The sequence below is a fragment of the Vespa velutina genome, chromosome 12, assembly GCF_912470025.1.
Source record: "Vespa velutina chromosome 12, iVesVel2.1, whole genome shotgun sequence".
NCBI lineage: Eukaryota > Metazoa > Arthropoda > Insecta > Hymenoptera > Vespidae > Vespa > Vespa velutina.
The window spans coordinates 270,863-289,228 of NC_062199.1; the positions used below are offsets into that span (position 1 = coordinate 270,863).

General features: G+C 42.1%; 1 protein-coding gene across 16 annotated transcripts in view; it reads right to left on the bottom strand.

The window, feature by feature from the left end:
- The window catches only part of LOC124953301 (CUGBP Elav-like family member 4), a 518,014-nt gene that overhangs the window by 155,203 nt on the left and 344,445 nt on the right, over positions 1-18,366 (bottom strand). The window contains exon 1 of one of the 16 annotated variants that reach the window (XM_047504502.1): positions 14,157-14,189. The exons of the other annotated variants lie outside the window; for them this stretch is intronic. Within the exon in view, the coding sequence (XP_047360458.1) occupies positions 14,157-14,174 (18 nt within the window). The 5' untranslated portion in view covers positions 14,175-14,189. Of the gene's footprint in view, positions 1-14,156; positions 14,190-18,366 lie in introns of those variants that run through there. 16 annotated transcript variants of the gene reach the window in all.

Below are 18,366 nucleotides of genomic sequence, written 5' to 3' on the forward strand. Positions count from 1 at the left end.
CGTGTGTGTGTTACAAGCAATTATTATAACTTCATGAAGAAACTCGAACGATTTCCATTGGGTTGTCTGGGCGCGCGCATGCACGCAATTAGAAATTTAATGATCGTGGGCTATTCCACAAGCATCACGTTCTCCGAAAGACGCTTACGTGACCACAACGTAAAATGATTGTTGGTCCTCTCTTTTCCTCTCTATCTATTCATTCCTTTACACGTGGTAGAGTAGCTTGCTCCTATAGAAAGGAACGCCGTAAGAGTAGGAACGAAAAAAAAGACAGGAGAGAAAAGCCCTAGAGACCCAAATAAATAAAAAAGTGGCTGGTGGCCATTGTGATAGCGCGGCGAATACAATGAATGAGAGAGAAAGAGAGAAGAAGATAGAAAGTCGCTATGCCGACGAAGATGCGTCTCTTTGTATTCGGTTGTAGAAAAGACGACGACGAATCCCATCTCCAAAATCATTCCTCTCTTGGTAATCCTTTTTTCTCTTTACATTCTAGAAAAGGAAGGAGAGCGCACGCGTACATTTGTGGGAGTTCCCACACTCGAATCGAGTCAGTCGGATATTTGAATCAGTGCAGAAAAAAAAAAAAAGAAAAGGAAAAGCAAGGAAAAGAGAAAAAGAAAGAGAGAAGCTCTTCCAACAGCCTTGGTGTGCTGTGCTGGGTTTTCCATAGCTATGACTCGACCCTAAAGAAAAGAAATACGCAAGACTTTCGTTCCACCTTCCGCTCGTAAACGTAGCCGCCATTGTTAAGGGTATACGCAGAGTGGGAGAATAAGAGCAAAGGGAAAGGTGAAGAATATTAAGGAGATAGATAGAGAGAGAAGGGGAGGGGGAGGAGCGGAGTAGAGCAGGGAGGGTTTCCTTGTCTTCCAATGCAAAGAAAATTTTATGGAAAATGAGACATCTTCCAGCAGGATGTGGAATATTGAGCTCGAAGAAACCAACGTATGGATAGGATGAAAAATATAATTTTAGCGAGATATTATCTTTCTTTTTGTTTTGTTATCCTAGATAAGTGAAAAATTTATTTCGCCAGAAACGTCCCGTAAAACTTGTGGAATTACGCGTAAAGTATGCAAAATGCATTTACGGACGAGAAAAGGTGTTGAGGGATAGTCGAAGAGTAAGCTTCCGCACGAGAAGCAAGCGTTTGGGAGGAACTATAACGAAAGCCAGAGCTATTGCTGCCACTTTCGCTGGCTAGAAAGCTTCCACGTCGACTTTTTGCTACTACTATTGCAACAGTTGGCCCCTTTAAGACTCTCTTCTCGAAGAACACACTCGACTGGGAATCCACCCTTTACCGCCTCTCATAAGTGGTCACTCGAGCGAACGTTGCTGTTTCTACGGATCTTCCTACAGAGGCAGTACACTCTAGGGTTCGGGTCGTCAGCGAACGTCTTTAATACGAAATAACATATAAAGCATTGGGTCTATAAACTTTAGGAATCTTCTTCGCAACAGGATCAGCCTAATCGAGAACAATTTCATTGAAAAACTCTTTTTATCTATTTCTCATACTATATATTAATAATCCATAGGTCAAACTCCGCCCTTTAACAATCTCATTTAAGATTGGAAAGGGAAAGAATAAATGCTCATTGATTGGGAATAGTTCGTTGTAATGTTTATACATGTGTGACCATGTGTGACCCTTTGTTCTAGTGCTCTTGAAGATTGTAGGGTGTCAATGGATATTTAAAGGCTAGGCGCAGATAGCCCTTAGCTTATCGAGAGCCTAGGCTTCTACTTTTATTGTTTATTTATTGGCCGGGTCGACACATTATCGAAACCCAGATACTTTACTAAGAATGCTTAAGCCCAGACAAAGGTGGCCATGTGTTTTTTATCTATGGATTTCGTTTAGTTAATAATCGATAAGTTCCCAAGGATAATTGTTTCCAAAGGTGTTATATGATTCTTAAGAGAAAGTACCGTGAACAATGGAGAGGCGCACGTGTGCGTCAACAATTAGATATTCGGAGACATCGCGACAACGCAACGAGAGATATAGTTGTTAGCCCAACGTTTCAGCGGATATCAAGGGAGGATTCGTGCAACGATCGGCAGGATTTGAAGCTCATAAAGTTCACTGACATTGCGCATGCGCTTGTTCTGCGATCTATCCTCAATCACGATTATTTACCGGTATTACATGACACGATGATACATTTGCTGATGACGCCAATCCTTCTAAAATGAATACTATCGATTGTCCATCGAACGCTATCGCAACGCAGCAGGAGTATTATTACGCGTAATTATTAATAAAGTTGGACCACAGGAAACATCTTCGGAAATAAGCTACATACAAATATTACTAATATCGTACAAATAATTTGACGATCTCACGATCTCAACGAATGACAACAATGTGGTAGTAACGAATTCGAAGACAGAGCTAGAAACTAGCCGTCCTTTTCTCCATCATTCTATCGTTCCTTCTCTCTCGTGTGCGCTTCCGAGAGGTCGAGTCGACACTAACTGACTCATTCATTGCCTAGTTTAGCGGCACTTTGGCCTGAATATTCATAGCAAACCCCATCCCCGGCCACTGGGTAAATATCACTCGAAAAGTTCACCGGAGCCTTCGTCGTCTCGGTAACGAGTGAGACAGAGAAAGAGAGGGAGTAGTTGGCACTGTGATATAACGGAATGAGCGGATTTAGTGTTTCCGTCAAGAGGCTTAAACGTTCTTGAAAGCGCCCTTTCCGCGCCCTACAAAATCGTATAAAGTGAGCTTTTTCGACACCCACCATTCTTCTCTGTCCTAATTCGCACAAGAAAAGATTTTCATGCTCCTCCTGCTCTTCCGTGGTAAGAAGCTCGTCCTCCCTTTCGCACGCTACATTTGACATGCACTGTTAGAAAACGCACGACAGCCACGGTCAATGCGAATTCAATATCGGAAAACAATTTCTCGGGAAGAAAAATTTTACCAGAGCTTTTCATGCCCTCGGACTTCGCAAGTTCGTGTGTGCGTGCGTGTGTGTGTGTATATGTGTACTATGCCTTATTCCGTACTTTTTCTCTCTTTCTCTTTCTCTCTCTCTCTCTCTCTCTCTCTCTCTCTCTCTCTCCCGTTTTCTTTTTCTCTTTCGTCCTTTTCGTCGGAAGGTTTCCTTCCCTCCTCGTTTCTCGCTTCTAGCTCTCGTCGTACCATTTCCTCGGTACCACCTTTAAACCACGCTCGTTTCTCGTGGTAAAGGAGTGCTCGTAGTCTTTTCTTCTGACTTATGAGCGTGCCGAGGTCATAACGATAAACTTTAATACCTCTTTCTTTATCGTTATGGGCTTCGATCGTAAGATGGCAAAATTAATTGGTTAATGAATTTTATCTCATTTTTATGCGATTGAGAATATATTTTTGCATGATCTATGAAGATTTAGAGCGATATTAAACATTTAGTTTTTACGACATTACTTTTTGTTAACCAAAAAAATGTAATTATTATTTCTGATGTTGTATTTCACCCACACTATGATTTTATAATATCACTGACACTTGTGAACTATCATTTCAATAAATAAATTCAACCAAGATAATCTTAGTTAACATATCGCTTTATACATTAAATAAAACTAATATTATCATATTTCAATAATAAACTTTACACATGCGTTGTGTCTAATAAAAACAAATGTTAAAGAGTCGAAAAAATACGAGAGAAGAAAAAAAGGAGGAAGAGAGAGGAAGAGACAGACAGACAGACAGAAAGAAAGGGAGGGAGGGAGAGAGAGAGAGAGAGAGAGAGAGCCAGGGAAACGGTTATCTCGACATTCTAGTATGTTCACTAGAAACGTTCGACTCCCAGCCAGAGAATGCGTCCCTCTGTCTACGTCGGAGTGGCGGGAGCGCGATATTGAAATTCCAAAATCATGGGCGGCTTATTAAAACATAATTAATTAGCGTGTGAATCAAAGTACGGTACAAAATAGGACGAAAATGGAATGGAGAGGGGAGAAGAATGGAGAAACGGAAGAGAAGCGGGAGGCAAGCAGGGTTGTGAAGAAGAGAGCAGAGGGTTGGTTTTGCCGAGCGTCTATTTAAATTGTTCACTCGGAAATCAGCGAGTTTCGTCGTCGGCGCGGTAAGCTGCCTATGAAGTACACTCGTTTATAACGTCCCCGAAACAAAATTAAATTGTAATTGCACGATATATATATATATATATATATATATATATATATATATATGTATGTATGTGCGTATGTATGTATGTATAACGAGGCCAGGAAAGGTGGTGAAGGCTTACTATGTAGGTATGCGTCCTGCCGACGACAACTAATTACATTTAGGTACCATAATTTTACTATGACGCCGAGTAATTGCCTCGGCTACTCATAATGAAAAAGTATTGATTGTTCGTGCTCGCGTATACCTTCTGTGAATATCCATGCCAGTCATCCAGCCGTATTCCATGCATTTTACAATTTCGTCAACCATTTTTGACATTTTCTCGGACTCGAGTGATATTTTACAAAAAATTAATATTGATTTGAACACGTCTATACCGCGAACGTATCTCTGGTTGCGTTGGGCTCATTTGGAATCATAATTTCGCCATGTATAAAATACACGATGATTTAGGATAGCAAAGTTGCAATGCTTAGTGTTCTCACAGAATCATTGTTCTCTACAAATAGAGCGTGAGTTTAAGCGTAATAGTTGCGTGCATACATATATTAAAGTTATGAACAAATAGCCCGATAAATTCTTACCAACCATAAGCGGCGCACCAAACTAAATCCATTATAACTTACGTTTAATCGGCCGATAAATTTTAATTTTTAGCGGGCAAAACTTTATCCGCAACCGTTTAGGTGCTCCAGGGCTCACAACCTGCGTTCAAATATTGTTTAACTTTTTCCTTGCCCAGTCATGTTCCGAGGAAACGATCGGACAGCACGAGCTTTCAAGCAAGGTTTGAAGAATATCGATGAAAAGAAAGAGAGAAAGGAAGTCTTCGATTCTTTCCACGATGAGGACAAAGAAGAAACAAACTCGTTAAAAATTACTCGAAGGAAATTACCTCGTTGTTCTGAAAAGCAAAGACAGACTCTTCTAGCACTTTTATTTAACGTTTACTACTTTGAAAAATTCTTTTATTTTATACGAAAAGAGAGGAAAGAAGAATTCGAATATCGAAAGAAGTTTCGACGAAGTAAGAGCAGTTACCGGCGCCGTCGCGTACGAGAGCTAGCTTGTATGGCAGCTTAAGGGGTTAATAAGATATTTAGTTTACTAACATTTCGTCGGAGATAGAGAGACGAAGACGGGGGCGGAGGTGAAGGCGAAGGTTTAAGGGCGAGTTTGCCGAGAGCGAAGCTCGGTCTAAGAGACTTAGGTCCTAGCGGTCACCCCTTGAGTGCATTCTCCTGTTCGAGCGTGTCTGCCGACGCTTTAGGCTTTCAAGATCATTAATTTAAGGCGCCGCTCAACGCCGCCACCGTACACCAATGAATTCTTTGTGTTACTCGGACGCAATGAAAAAGGAAAAGAGGGAACCTTTGCTAAATCACCTTTCTTTTACTTTCCTGCGAACGACACTTCCCTTCTCTATGCGAGAGTTTTACGCCGATTCAAATAATCGGTCCAAGATTTCTCGGAGGAAAAGGAAATAATAATCATAAAGCCGCTTCGAAATTGTACAAACGCGTCGTGTCTGCTCGCACGGAAGACTAAAGTTTATACTTTGAGTTTCGAACAAAGCTTTGAGAAGTTCGAAGGCAGAGGCGCGCGATGCAGATCGAGCGGAAATGAAAATAAAAATGAGAAAGAGAGAGAGAGAGAGGGAGAGAGAGAGAGAGAGGGGGGGAGAGAGAGAGAGAGAGAGAAATAAAGAGTGAGAGCAGAGAATCGTCGTTGAATGTTCGGAAGAGTATTTGGGAGGGACGAATGGAAAAAGGCGACTATCGATCGGCCAACGGTGTCTACGTGTCGTAGGTGAGAGGAGTGAAAGAGGACAGTGGGGAGAGCAGACTGGACTTTCGGGAGAGTCGAGTAGGCAAGCTATTTGCGGGATAATGCGAGATTGAGGAATAAGGAGAGAAGAGGAAAAGGGCGAGTACGACGCGACGGGAAGATCGAAGTCGGAAGAGCTTATGGCTAAACTGGCGGCTAGGGACGAAGTAGTGGAATAGCGAATACCGGTCGAATGAAAAGAGAGAGAGAGAGAGAGAGAGAGAGAGAGAGAGAGAGAGAGAGAGGGGTGAAAGCAGGATGGAAAAAGATAAAGAGAAAATTTAAAGTACAAATTCAGATGACGTCAAATTCATAAATAATTGTCACTTCATTGCAAATTACGACATATATCTTCACTAATATTCTCCTACGAGAGAATGTTGTAAAACTTAAAAAAAGAAATTTCTCAGTTTCTTTTCTTTTACCTTCTGTACTTTCAATTCTCATAGTCGTAATGAAAACCGAGAAAAAAATATTTTTGCCAGGGTTGTCTGTTCTTTCAAAAGTGGTATATACTAGTATTATAGTAGAAGGGGCCAACGTTCTTTGCCAGCACACCGCGAATTACTTACTAACGACCAAAGTATAATCGCGAGACCGCTACGTCGCTCTCGCTCGACGAACTTTTATGCCCTAGGATTAGTGTGGCAAAGGTCGTGGTATAAAGCGGTTACGGTGCAGTTGCATCGTGCCGAGGATCGTTTACGATCGCGATTAATGGCGAGTACGATATTACCGTCCAACGAAATCGTCTCTTCGAGACTTCGTTATAGCCGAGCGGAAAGAAAATGACACGTGACTGGAGGTTCGTACTCGAGATACAGAGATAAATTTGCGATAAATATTATTCTGTTCATATGTTTTGCATTGTTCTTCACCGCAACCACAGTATCGCCGAACAATTATGGCCTATCCATCTGTCATGTATTTTTGGTGTCACCCTCCTAGTAGGCAGTCTATGCATGCACGAACAAGTTATCCGCACACTTTCGGATACACGAAAGATAGGAAGAGGATAAAAAAAAAAAAAAAGAAGAGGAAGAAGAAGAGCGAGAAGAGTAGAAGCGCTGACGCCAGCCTCTTTGCGAGCCGCCATTGACGCGCCGACTTGAAAACTGCATGGAAACTTGAAAATAGTTTCGCCAACACGCCACGAAGAAGAAGAAGAAGAAGAAGAAGAAGAAGAAGACTTTGGCTGGCAGAGAGACAAACCTTCTCCCTTGCTATCTCTTCGTTCCCTCTTTCTCTGTCTTTACCACTTTGCTTCGAGAGAGAAAGAGAGAGACGATCTCGGAATTCCGAGCTGACTGCAAAGTTTTTAACTAAGTTTGCTTCCCTGCGTAGCACTGTTCTTACCTCCGAATACCAGTGCGCTGCTTGCCTACTACGTGGCCGCCTTTCATGTCGATTCTTTCGCAGCTCTTACATAGCAACCCTCCATCTCTTTCTCTGAAACTCGCTCGAATTACGAGCCGTCAAAAGGATTATTTCGAAATGATCAGTCCTTTCGCATCCCTATTCCTTCAGCCGAAACAAGATGACTGGATAAACGATGGAAGAAAGCTGAGATGGAATTTAGGAGCGCAAGAAAATTATTAGAACGATCGAAATTCTCGTCATGACCAGGCGATTGTCGGCCGTAAAGGGAAATCGTAACGAAACGGGAATTGGAATTTCATAATTAAGTTATCAACATCAGCTACTCGAACGGTCAATTATCGTCGGCGGCTGGCGTACCGAGAGCGCGCGTTCCCCTTCCCCCTTTTTACGTTTTAAACGTTTTAAACGAGGGCGCTGCTACCCTTCACAAAGACTGATAAGAGGGGATGGAAAGTAAAGCCGTACTACCATTGACGATTTCGAGATCGAGGAACGGAATGGTTGATCGAGAGGGTTCTTTGAAGTTGCGAACGAAGGAGGAAAGATGAAAATAATTAAACGCATTGAAACCTTTTTTAAGCTACGTCAGCGGTTCCAGACGCACAGTTTACAACGTCGTTCGCAGGAACAACAAGAAACACTGCGGTAAAACAGAGCACCGTGACGTAAACCCCTTTAAAAAGAACGAAAGGGAGTCTTTTCTACGTTTTCTTTCTCTCTCTCTCTCTCTCTCTCTCTCTCTCTCTCTCTCTCTCTCTCTCTCTCTCTCTTTTTTCTTCTTTCTCAGCGAGCACGGGCTCGTGCAAGAGTACAGCCCGCTTTTTGCGTGGCCGGTCCAAAGTTTTTCGCGACTTCTCTATAATTAAACTCGTGTCCGGCTGTTTCTCCATCCGTTCGTAGCTCCTCTTTAGCCGAGCGAAAAAACGATATATCCGTGCTTTGCATGCGTTTCTCGCACGAGAAAGAAAGGGGAGAAGAGGGCGACACTCTCTGCTGGTCCGTTGGGAATTCTTAATCCTCTTTCCATTCGGTACCGTTGAAATTTTTCACTCCCTTTTCCTGGCGTATCAAAGCTACGAGAATCTCACGATTCGATCGAGAGTAATTTCGGAAAGGGGTAAAAAAGTTACGAGTTTTACGAGCTCACGTTCGTTGACAGTAGGAAGTCTGCTGGATCTGAAATTTTCAAGCGTAACAGCTCCGTGGGTGTTTACATCAGAACGATGCTTGCCAACCCTCGCCAGCGAGTATAGCTAATGAAATATTACGTGGTACACGGGATTACGGTGTTTTAATGCGTAGCAAGAATCGGTAGAACGGTCGGTATGATAAATTAACAAATAACGCAGAGACCGTAAAGTATGTGTTTATGGTTGTCATACTCATCCCCTCACTCTCTCTCTCTCTCTCTCTCGCGCGCTCTCTCTCTCTCTCTCTCTCTCTCTCTCTTTGCTCTTTGCACTACCCTCTCGTCCAGTTAATAATAATTTAACGTCGTGAGCGTAGATGGACACGGAATTATTATTACTGTTATTATTATTTTATTACGATTATTCTCGTCATCATCATTGACGCTGCTTGCTCAACAAGCATTGTAGTCTGAATCATTTAACAACCTCACACCAAATTACAAATGATCGTGGAACGTATCGAACCATCACGTTCAATCGTTTGCTAGAAAAATAATCGACTTGTGCATATATGTGCTAAGCCCTCAGTATGTTTTATTATACTTTTGACATTCATTACTAGTATGTTACGCATACTTTTGGCTTTATTCAATTAGTTTGAAGTTAATCTACGAGGAAACATTTAAATTTATGCTTCTAACTCATATTAACAAATTCATATAAAAATCAATGTAGGCAAAATCGCTGAAACCACACGCGATCGGACCGACAAAGAGATTTGAATATGTAAATGAATTCACGATAAAAGCCTCCAAATGATCTTCCTGGTTTGGAGCGTTAGACGCTTGCAGCGTTCGATGTTCTCATTCCAAGTAATTGGCGAGTATTTGTATAAAGACCAAACAACGGACTGATAACTCGCGTTTCAGCAACGACACCGGATGTCACCACAGCGAAGTGCATATGCATATACATGTACATACATACATAAAAAGGAGAGAGAGAGAGAGAGAGAGAGAGAGAGAGGACTTTGTATGGGATGAGAGAAGCTGTAGCGGGTCCAGCGTTAGTCGTTCGTCCGCTCGCTGCTCGCAAACGAAGCGAAAGGAGACTGCTCGTTATTGTATAACGAGAGCTCGTTATAACGACGCTAACAAATTCTAAATTCGGGCTATGCTTCTCATTTTTTCTCCCTCTCTCGTTTCCAAGCTACGACAGAGTTTGTCGAAAATGTTTTCACGAATATCACCCATATATATATATATATATATATATATGTATATATATATATATATATATGTATATAAATACATAGCATACGCACATATATACATACACCTATGCGCTTACCCCATTCGTCGCTTGGAAGTACCGTACTGATAACGTCTGTAACAAAAATTTTGATCGTTTTAATCCTATCCGCTTGCCGATGCCAATCGAACCGAATAATCAAAAGCTTATTGGAAATCCTTCTTGACATTTCGGAGCTGTTCGACGAATTCGAATCATTAATAAAATATTTGAATATTCGAAATATTCAAATAATACAATAAAACAATCGTAAATGAATCAAAGAAATCAAGAAGAAAAAGTTGGCGAAGATTGCAGTCAAATAAGTTTCATCGTTTAAAATCGACTCCTTGGAAAGTGCTTTCGTTAGCGTCAACATCGTTCTTTTCGGTTATTAGCGATTAAATGCAGCAGTATCTCGTCGTTGGCATAGCATCGAGAGAAGAACAACGAGTCATGCCAGTTTCAGGGAAAACCGAGGCGCCGTTCGTGTCCGTGATTTCGATCAAGGGGTTTATATCAAGGGTACACGGAGAAGGAGAGGAGAGATCAATGGAGAGAGGACCGCCGAGATCAATTTGCACACCGTTGCGCGTGACAGTACTGCCAGCGAGCCAATTCACGCGGGTATAGTAATTAAACTGCGGTTTAGCGTGACCGGTGCACCTGCCGTTACCAAATTGCAAGTTATGCCGCGCGTCACTCAACGGTCTGTCGCTCCGCCCCTCGTGCACGACCACTACCATCGGCAGCTCACCTCTCCACCGTCCAGCTCCTTCTCGTGTTCGAACAGTCGCCGGAGGTTCGAGTCGCTTTTCAAAGTTTCCGATTTCTAGGTGCTCGGCAGAGCGATTCGTCGTAAATCAATGCCTGCTCTCTGTTCGGTTCCATTTTGTAAGAGTATATCTCGTCGATGTTACGCGAGCGATTGCGTAAAAAGTGCCGTTTCCAGTTACGATCGAAGTGGTGTTCGAGTTGCCAGTAAATGTAAAAGTTCGTACGACACTTATCAAATGTCTACAATTGCAAGTATACGCTATTCGAAACTATCTAATATTGCAAATATATATACGATCCTAAAGAATTAACGGTTCCAAGTATCAGAATATAAATAAATTTTTTTCCATTTTCACGAATTCTTGCAAGAAACACCCAAATAAAAATTATTCCAATGTCATTTCTCTGTCATTTCGTCAAACATCTCTCGAGTTTCTGCGACGCCTTCACGCGCAACACCGTGGTGCGAGGATTTGCGGTTACCACGACAATTGATTTACACGCAAACATTTGCCCCGAGGACGAGTCACGGGCGCGCGCGTGCGCATACACAGCCGTTCACGTTCGTGGGAAACAAGAGGAACGTGTAGCCGGACATCTCCGGCCAGGAATCACCCTCTTCGTCGATCGTATACAATCCGTAATTGTTGTTCCACCCCGTTGCTTTAGCCGAAGATTACAACGCGATCTTTCAGGGAATTGGGATTCTCTCTATCGACGTTGCTCTACACCACCTCTACTACTACCAGCAACGCTGTCTCGATGAGAATCGAATCGAGCCTTCGTTGTCATTCTGGAATCCGATTGGACGAGAGGTGGAGAGTAAGAGGAATAATAGATGCGACTAACGCGATTCGATGGGGAGAGAGAGAGAGAGAGAGAGAGAGAGAGAGAGAGAGTGAGAAAGAGAGAAGGTATAGCAGAAGTAGCACTAACGGCGAGGTGCTTCCGACTCTAGGAGTTATTTCGGAAATCACATATCCGAGATCTGATAGGATAAATTCTATTAGCAGTCACTCGTTTTATTAAATATTTTTCTTTTTTCTTTCGTTCTTCACTCGTTCGGCGTCCTTGCTTTATTGCGAAGAACCATGCCCTTTCTATATAATCGATATAAAAATTACCAAATGTAATACAATTTTTATCTCTGTTTTCTTTCTTTCTTTTTTTTCTTTTCTTTTTCTTTTTTGTTCCCTTCTGGCCATATGCTCTCTCTCTCTCTCTCTCTCTCTCTCTTCTCTAATATTACCCATCATCGGATAACTAACGATTATTACGGAACCATTTTTAAGTGCGATCGATTAATAGAAAGCGACTTAAGAGCACTCATGACTGCAGACGGTTCTCGTTCATCACGTGCAATTCGCTTGGAAAAAAAAGCTTTCACAGCTTTTATGTACATGCACGAAGAAGGAGCCAAGATAAAGGAGAAAACAGTAAGAGGTCGGTCTATCTTTCTTTATTTTTCTCCCTTGGCGAAAGAAAAACTTTCTACCTCCCTTACTGGGGCTACTGGCGTACCACGGTATTCGTTAATAATCGATTATGAAAGATGACGGTTTCTTGTATCGACTCGCCCACACTGCCAGAACTTATTGTTTTAAAGAAAGTTTAAATTTATCTCGAACTTCTTGCCACGAGTTTGGCCCGCCTCGAAATAATCCCTCATTCATCATCCGTACCCACGAATTCTGCAATGCGCGCAACTAGAGGGAAAAGAAGATAGTGAACAGGGAGAAAGATGAAGGGGCAGGGTACACGGATGCTAAGCCGTGATTAGTTGTTACGCGGTACGAAAGGGTAATCCGTTGTTCCTTCATTTTTATAACCCCCATGCGCGTGTTAAGCCTGCGATTTTAGTAAATACCTACATTACTTCCTGTTTCGCTTGCAACAGCCGACGCAAAACGACCTTATGTGCATTTCCCTACTAATGAATTATTCTGGAAAGTCGGATAAATTCCATCGAGCTTATATATATTAAGTCATTTAAGATTTTACGTACGGTACATGAATGTACCCCGTATGTACATATGAAACTCTACTACACCAGTAACTGTGACATTGAGATATGCACCTGATCAATGTATCTCTAAAACCACAAAAAACTAAACTTAATCTTGTATCGTAATATCAAGTTCGCACGTAGTTTTTAGTACGTCTTTCTTCCTTCGCTTCTTAGAATCAACTCTCCCTGTCTATATTTCCTTTTCGATACTTCCATCTTTTTTTCTTCCGTACGCGTTGTTCTTTATCCCCACCCCGATACTATATTTCGGAAACATTCGACGGGAGCTCGCTCGACAATGGAAAAACTATATTAGAACGTTCCTTTGTCTTCCTGTTGCCATACGCACGCTCACTCACACACACGCAAGCACGCACACTCACATACCACGAACGCATAATTCCTTATCATAAGAGGAACAAAGGACGGTCGATCCTCGAGGACATTTAGATTTACGTTTAGATACGTAATATTTGTCCTATCGGATGGATTATAAGATATGGAAATAAAAGCTTTCTTGTGAGAGGCTCGACACGGTGACATTTGTTTGTATACACAACGAAAAACGTTTAAGTTCGACGAGAAGGTTATAGAAAGCGCGATGTAGTGCGCGACGAAAGACCGAAGGAACACGTTACATTTATAGCTGCATGGAATAATTTTCTTCTGGTAATAAATTTTCTCTCGATAATTCTTACTTATCCAGCTATTATGTGCTAAACATTAAACGAACTACTTTACGTCGACGCTATTTTGCTTCACTGAGAAGAATTTACTCGCATATAGTACTTCGTGACGAAATAACGAAAATTCGCTTTGAATCTTTGAAGGAAAATAGAAAAAAGGAAAAAGCTCTCGCTGTTCGATTCTTACGAGCTTCTAAAAAGAAAATGTCGCTCCCGCATCTTCGATTTTACGGTGAATCGCTTCGTTTTGCACGTTTAGAGAGTAAATCAGTGTAAGTGGGTGAGAAGGATCCCGGTACGGTCTAAAGACCATGGAACAAGGGGGAATGATATCGATGGAGGGTTATCGTCACTATATCACCGGTCCAAAGGTCGGCTGTGAGGTACCTAAGCTGTTCTCGCGGAAACTTTATTGCCGGGCGAGCCAATTATAGGGCAAGTAGGATGACTACAATGTAGTATCGAACGTTCTCAAACGAATCGACTTCTCAAGACATCGCTCGGCGACTATTCAGGGTGCCTCGGATAAAGTATTACATCCTTTATACCTATCTCGATTAAATTAACCAAAGGATACTTCCGAAATACAATTTACTTGTATCTCATTATTTAAATCGACAGTGATATTATCATTTATTCGTAAGGCCAAAGTCTGTTATGGTGCTCGGTAAAAATAAATAAATAATATTTCCTACGTTACATCCAAAAATGTCTTGTTTGAAGCAATGCATTCAAGAGCTACGCTACCTATGTAAAGAAAATTGTAATTATATCGATAGGTGATGTAAGTTAAACGAGATGAAGAAAGAGAAGCGGAAGTTGAATAATACGATAGTAGGGTTGGACCGACGTTGTAATAATTTCCATGAAAAATAATGTAGCCCAGTATATTACATTGGATGTGTTTTTCTTACCTTCCAAAGAAAGTTCATTTCGCAAGCTATCCAGTTTCAGGAATTCATCTCCGGACGATCTCGAGACACCCTAAGGTTCGTTCGTCCCTCTTGGCAGCTCCACGAAACTCGTCTGAAACTCCCTTGTCCTTACACCTCGACCCTTTCTCTCGACAGGCGCCGCAAGAAGCGGCAATAAACGTCAGAGCCTAGTGGTAATTAAAAGTAAAGATACGCCGGCAAAAACGAAAAACAACTAATACTAGAGGAAAAAAAGAAAAAGGAAGAAGGACGATCGCCACGAGAAGAATACGAAAAAAGATGGAGAGAATTGCGGAGAGAAAAGAAAATAAGTCTCGCCCTTTATGAAATATTGAGAGAGAAACTGCTCGCTAAAAATATCGAAGGACAAAGCACGAAAGTTATTAAATTGTTCCCGTTTCAGGCCAAAAAAGGAGTTTGAACATTTGCATGAATTCGGAAAGTGGCAACGAATCAGCGATGAAAGCAAAGACTGTACAAGAGAAAGAGAGAGAGAGAGAGAGAGAGAGGTGGGGGGGGGGAGAGGGGAAGAGGGAGTCGTAGTAATGACATAAAAGGCACGTGAATCCTTTTGCATTTATATGGAAAAGCCTTGCGAACCTGAACAGTCGACTTGGGTTTACCGTGGCTGAAAGGAAACTTAAGAAACATAAAGTAACTTTACCTTTCTCTTCCACCCATTCCCTTATTTCCACGCGTTTCCATCCAGCAGCACGGTCCCTTGTGCTTTGCTTTCTCATGGCCATTCGCACAGAGCTTTTGGTATGGTATTGTAAGGTGAAAGCTTGTTTGACGAAGTGAGATTCGCGCACCAGCCATACTTCGTTCTCCGATTCTTTCATTTCTCCTCACTGTAACTCGACTTCTCGTGAGAGGATCTTTCATAGTTTTTGTGTGTCACTAGACAAAGATATTAAATTGCACCCTCATATAGTTTACCCTATTGCCAGTTCGCCTCAATGATGTTTCTCTTAATTCAAAGAAATGCGAAAATGTACCGAGATGACGATTACACAAAAAAAATTCAACGCAATAGCGTGATATAATTCTGAAATAAAATTGTATATAAAAATGGATTGTGTGTTTCAACAATGAAAATTTTGGAAAAAATACGGGAAAAACAAACGAACAGCGTTTAATTCAAAAGCTAGTTTATTGACAAATAAATGGAAGTGGAATGTTTTGAAAACTGGATTGTAAATCGAGGCCAGCTGCAGAAACATGTGATTCGTCGGTACTAATCTACATGCCAAGTCAAGAACGTGACGTCATTGAATATTTAAGACGCAGGAGAGACGGTGTAGTACCCTGCCGTTTTCCTCGGCATCATAGCTTGCTCTTCCTCCTGCTCGACCTAAGCGACCCCTTTTCACTTGCCCTCCCCTTTCACCCGCTCTCGTAAGAGGCAAGCCCCAAGACTTCCAGGTTTTCATATGCAAATGAAAGTTCGCGCGCAATCGTTTGCGCCGTCGAAACTTCTCTCTCCCTCCCTCTCTCTCTCTCTCTCTCTCTCTCTCTCTCTCTCTCTCTCTCTCTCTCTCTCTCTCTCTCTCTCTCTCTCTCTCTCTCTCTAACTCTATGTTGTGTGTGTGTGTGCATCACAAGTCCATTTCCATGTATGTTGACCGTTTCGGCAGAGAGACAGCTCCCTTTCTAACCTCTCCCTGCCTGTATGTGTATGCGCTTCTTCGTTGAACGCTTAGAGTATACATAAGCTACCTACTATCAGGTCTACGTTAGAGCGACTATGTTGTCTTCGTGGGCGGGAGAGTTCGCTCCACAGAGAAAACTTTGCCGACGAGAGAGAACCCTCGATTACGAAGACCAGGATCCCTTCCAAAGGGCTTTCGAGCGAGACAAGAACGATCGAAGGAACTCTTCCCACATCGCAACGACGTTTCCGTCCTCCTCAAGCATTACTTTGGCAGACTTTAATTATTATCGTGTAAGATTTGATATATTATAATTAATCTGTTGAATGAGAATTATAGATACCTGTGATCATTAGGAATGTTATCACACCATGTTTCACGTAAGAACATCCGTATTAATCATCTTCATACGTGTCATTTGATTTTTGAAATTTAACATTTGGAAGAATGTATTTGGAAGTCTATATGGGATGTCTCTTAGAAGTTAGTAGTATTACAGGATTATAATTTTTTGGAGTATGCAGTAAAAAGCGTCGATCTCAGTTTCCGTTGAAGCCGAAAATACTCTCTTGGCACATTAACTAACGGGGTATATATCGACGATATCGTAAAGAGATAAAACGAAAAAAAAACGACGAAGGATAAGAGGAAAAGATACCATTGGAGGAGGAGAGGGGTCGGGTGTCGCACAAAACAGAAAAGAACAAAATCGACCGTAACTTTGACGACTTTGCAGTCAATTTGAACGTCGATGAAATACCTATTTCTAGTAGGGAAGGCTGGAGAGATCGGACATGAAAAGGAAGACGACAACGAGGATGAGGAAGAGAAAGGGAGGGGAAGAGGGGGAGAGAGAGAGAGAGAGAGAGAGAGAGAGAGAGAGAGAGAGAGAGAGAGAGAGAGGGTAGGTAGGAGCATTGTTTTCCCTCGATAAATTCTACGATGGAATCGAACGAGAAGGTCTTTGTCTTCGGATCGAGATATAGATAGATAGATAGATAGATAGATAGATAGAGAAAAATGAGGAGAAAGTGTAAGAAAGAGAGAAAGAAGAGGTCTTTCGTAGCGCTAGCTCGCTATCGTATAGCTGGGGCACGATCGTAAAAGCGCTTACGCGACGTTACGCTCGAATCGAAGTGTATCCGCGCACAGATACGCGCGCCGCCATCCTAAGAAAAACAAAGAAATCGAAAAGTTCCTTGCGGATCTCACGATAGCTTCTTCGCGAATTATTTTCATTATTGTTTCGCTTGCACACGCGCAACGATACGAATGAAACGTTTTCGTCGCTTTAACAACGCGTACGACCTAACCGTACGTGTTGTAGCGCGAGATAGGTAAGCTATAGGGTGGATAATATCCACCGAGCACCCAAGTAAATCGTTCCTATTGCCCTGAGGCTGTAAAACGAGCGACGATGCCTTCGGAATGCTTTCGATTTGTGGTGAGGCACGTACGACACGCACGCGTTACGTGTGAAGATCTCGAGTAAAGTAAACTCTCGACGCTACCAAAGATATATACGTCCGTGTCTTCCCCCTTTTTCTTTCTTCTTTTTCTTTTGCTTTTTTCCTTCTCTTTTTTTTTCTTTTTTTTTTTTCTTTTCGAGTCTACCGAGCCGACGACGAGCGAGAAAGTTCGTTCCCAAAGGCATGTTTACGGAAGAAGCGGATAAGCGCGAGTACTCGTTGGAGAGTGCGAGAGCGACATCGATTTTCTGCCAGCGGCCTTATGCTAAATAAAAGAAAACACCGTGCGAAAAAGCCGACGCGTGTACGAATTATCGGAAAAATAATAAACGCTCCGGTCAAACGTTCGCCGATTTTCGTAGCGCTATGCCTCCTGCACGCTACGTGGATTGATGCGGGTAAGTTCGCTAGTTCGTCGCGTCAGTGTGTGGACCCCTATATCTACTATATGTGTATATCCGATGTAGGCGCACAGAATTATGTAGGAGAACGGCAACGGCACGAAGCCGTTCGACGTGTAAAGGTTCATGGAAATCACGGCTCTGGCTCTGCATATGTATGATTTAGCATTTTCCAGGTCACGTAAAGGGTATCGTTTAAGTTCACGGGCTATCAAATAATATATCCGAGCGGAGGGTCGTGCCACGAAATTGAAGATTCATCTCGCGGAAAAAGCCGTTGGCGAAGGACAAGGAAGACGAAAGGTAGGCAGGCAGTCTTTTTCTACATCGAGATCGATTGATTTTAAACGAAACGGTTGGATTAATCGTTTCGACGTGCACGATCACCATGATTTCAACATTTCGGATCAGCTTTGAACGAAAAAGCTTTGAAATTATTATTCCTATGGGCAGGAAACTTGAATTGTCCGAAACGTTGAACTCGGCTATTCTTCGAAAGAAGAGATCTTATAATTTCTGTTAAATGCCGAATAAGAAACTGGAGAATGTTCGAAAGAATATTCCTATCGTAGAAATCGTTGACGGTACAGGGAATAAATATAAATAATTGTTTATACATTCTCAAAAATTTCATTAAATTTAATAGTACTCGTACGAGCCGTTCGAA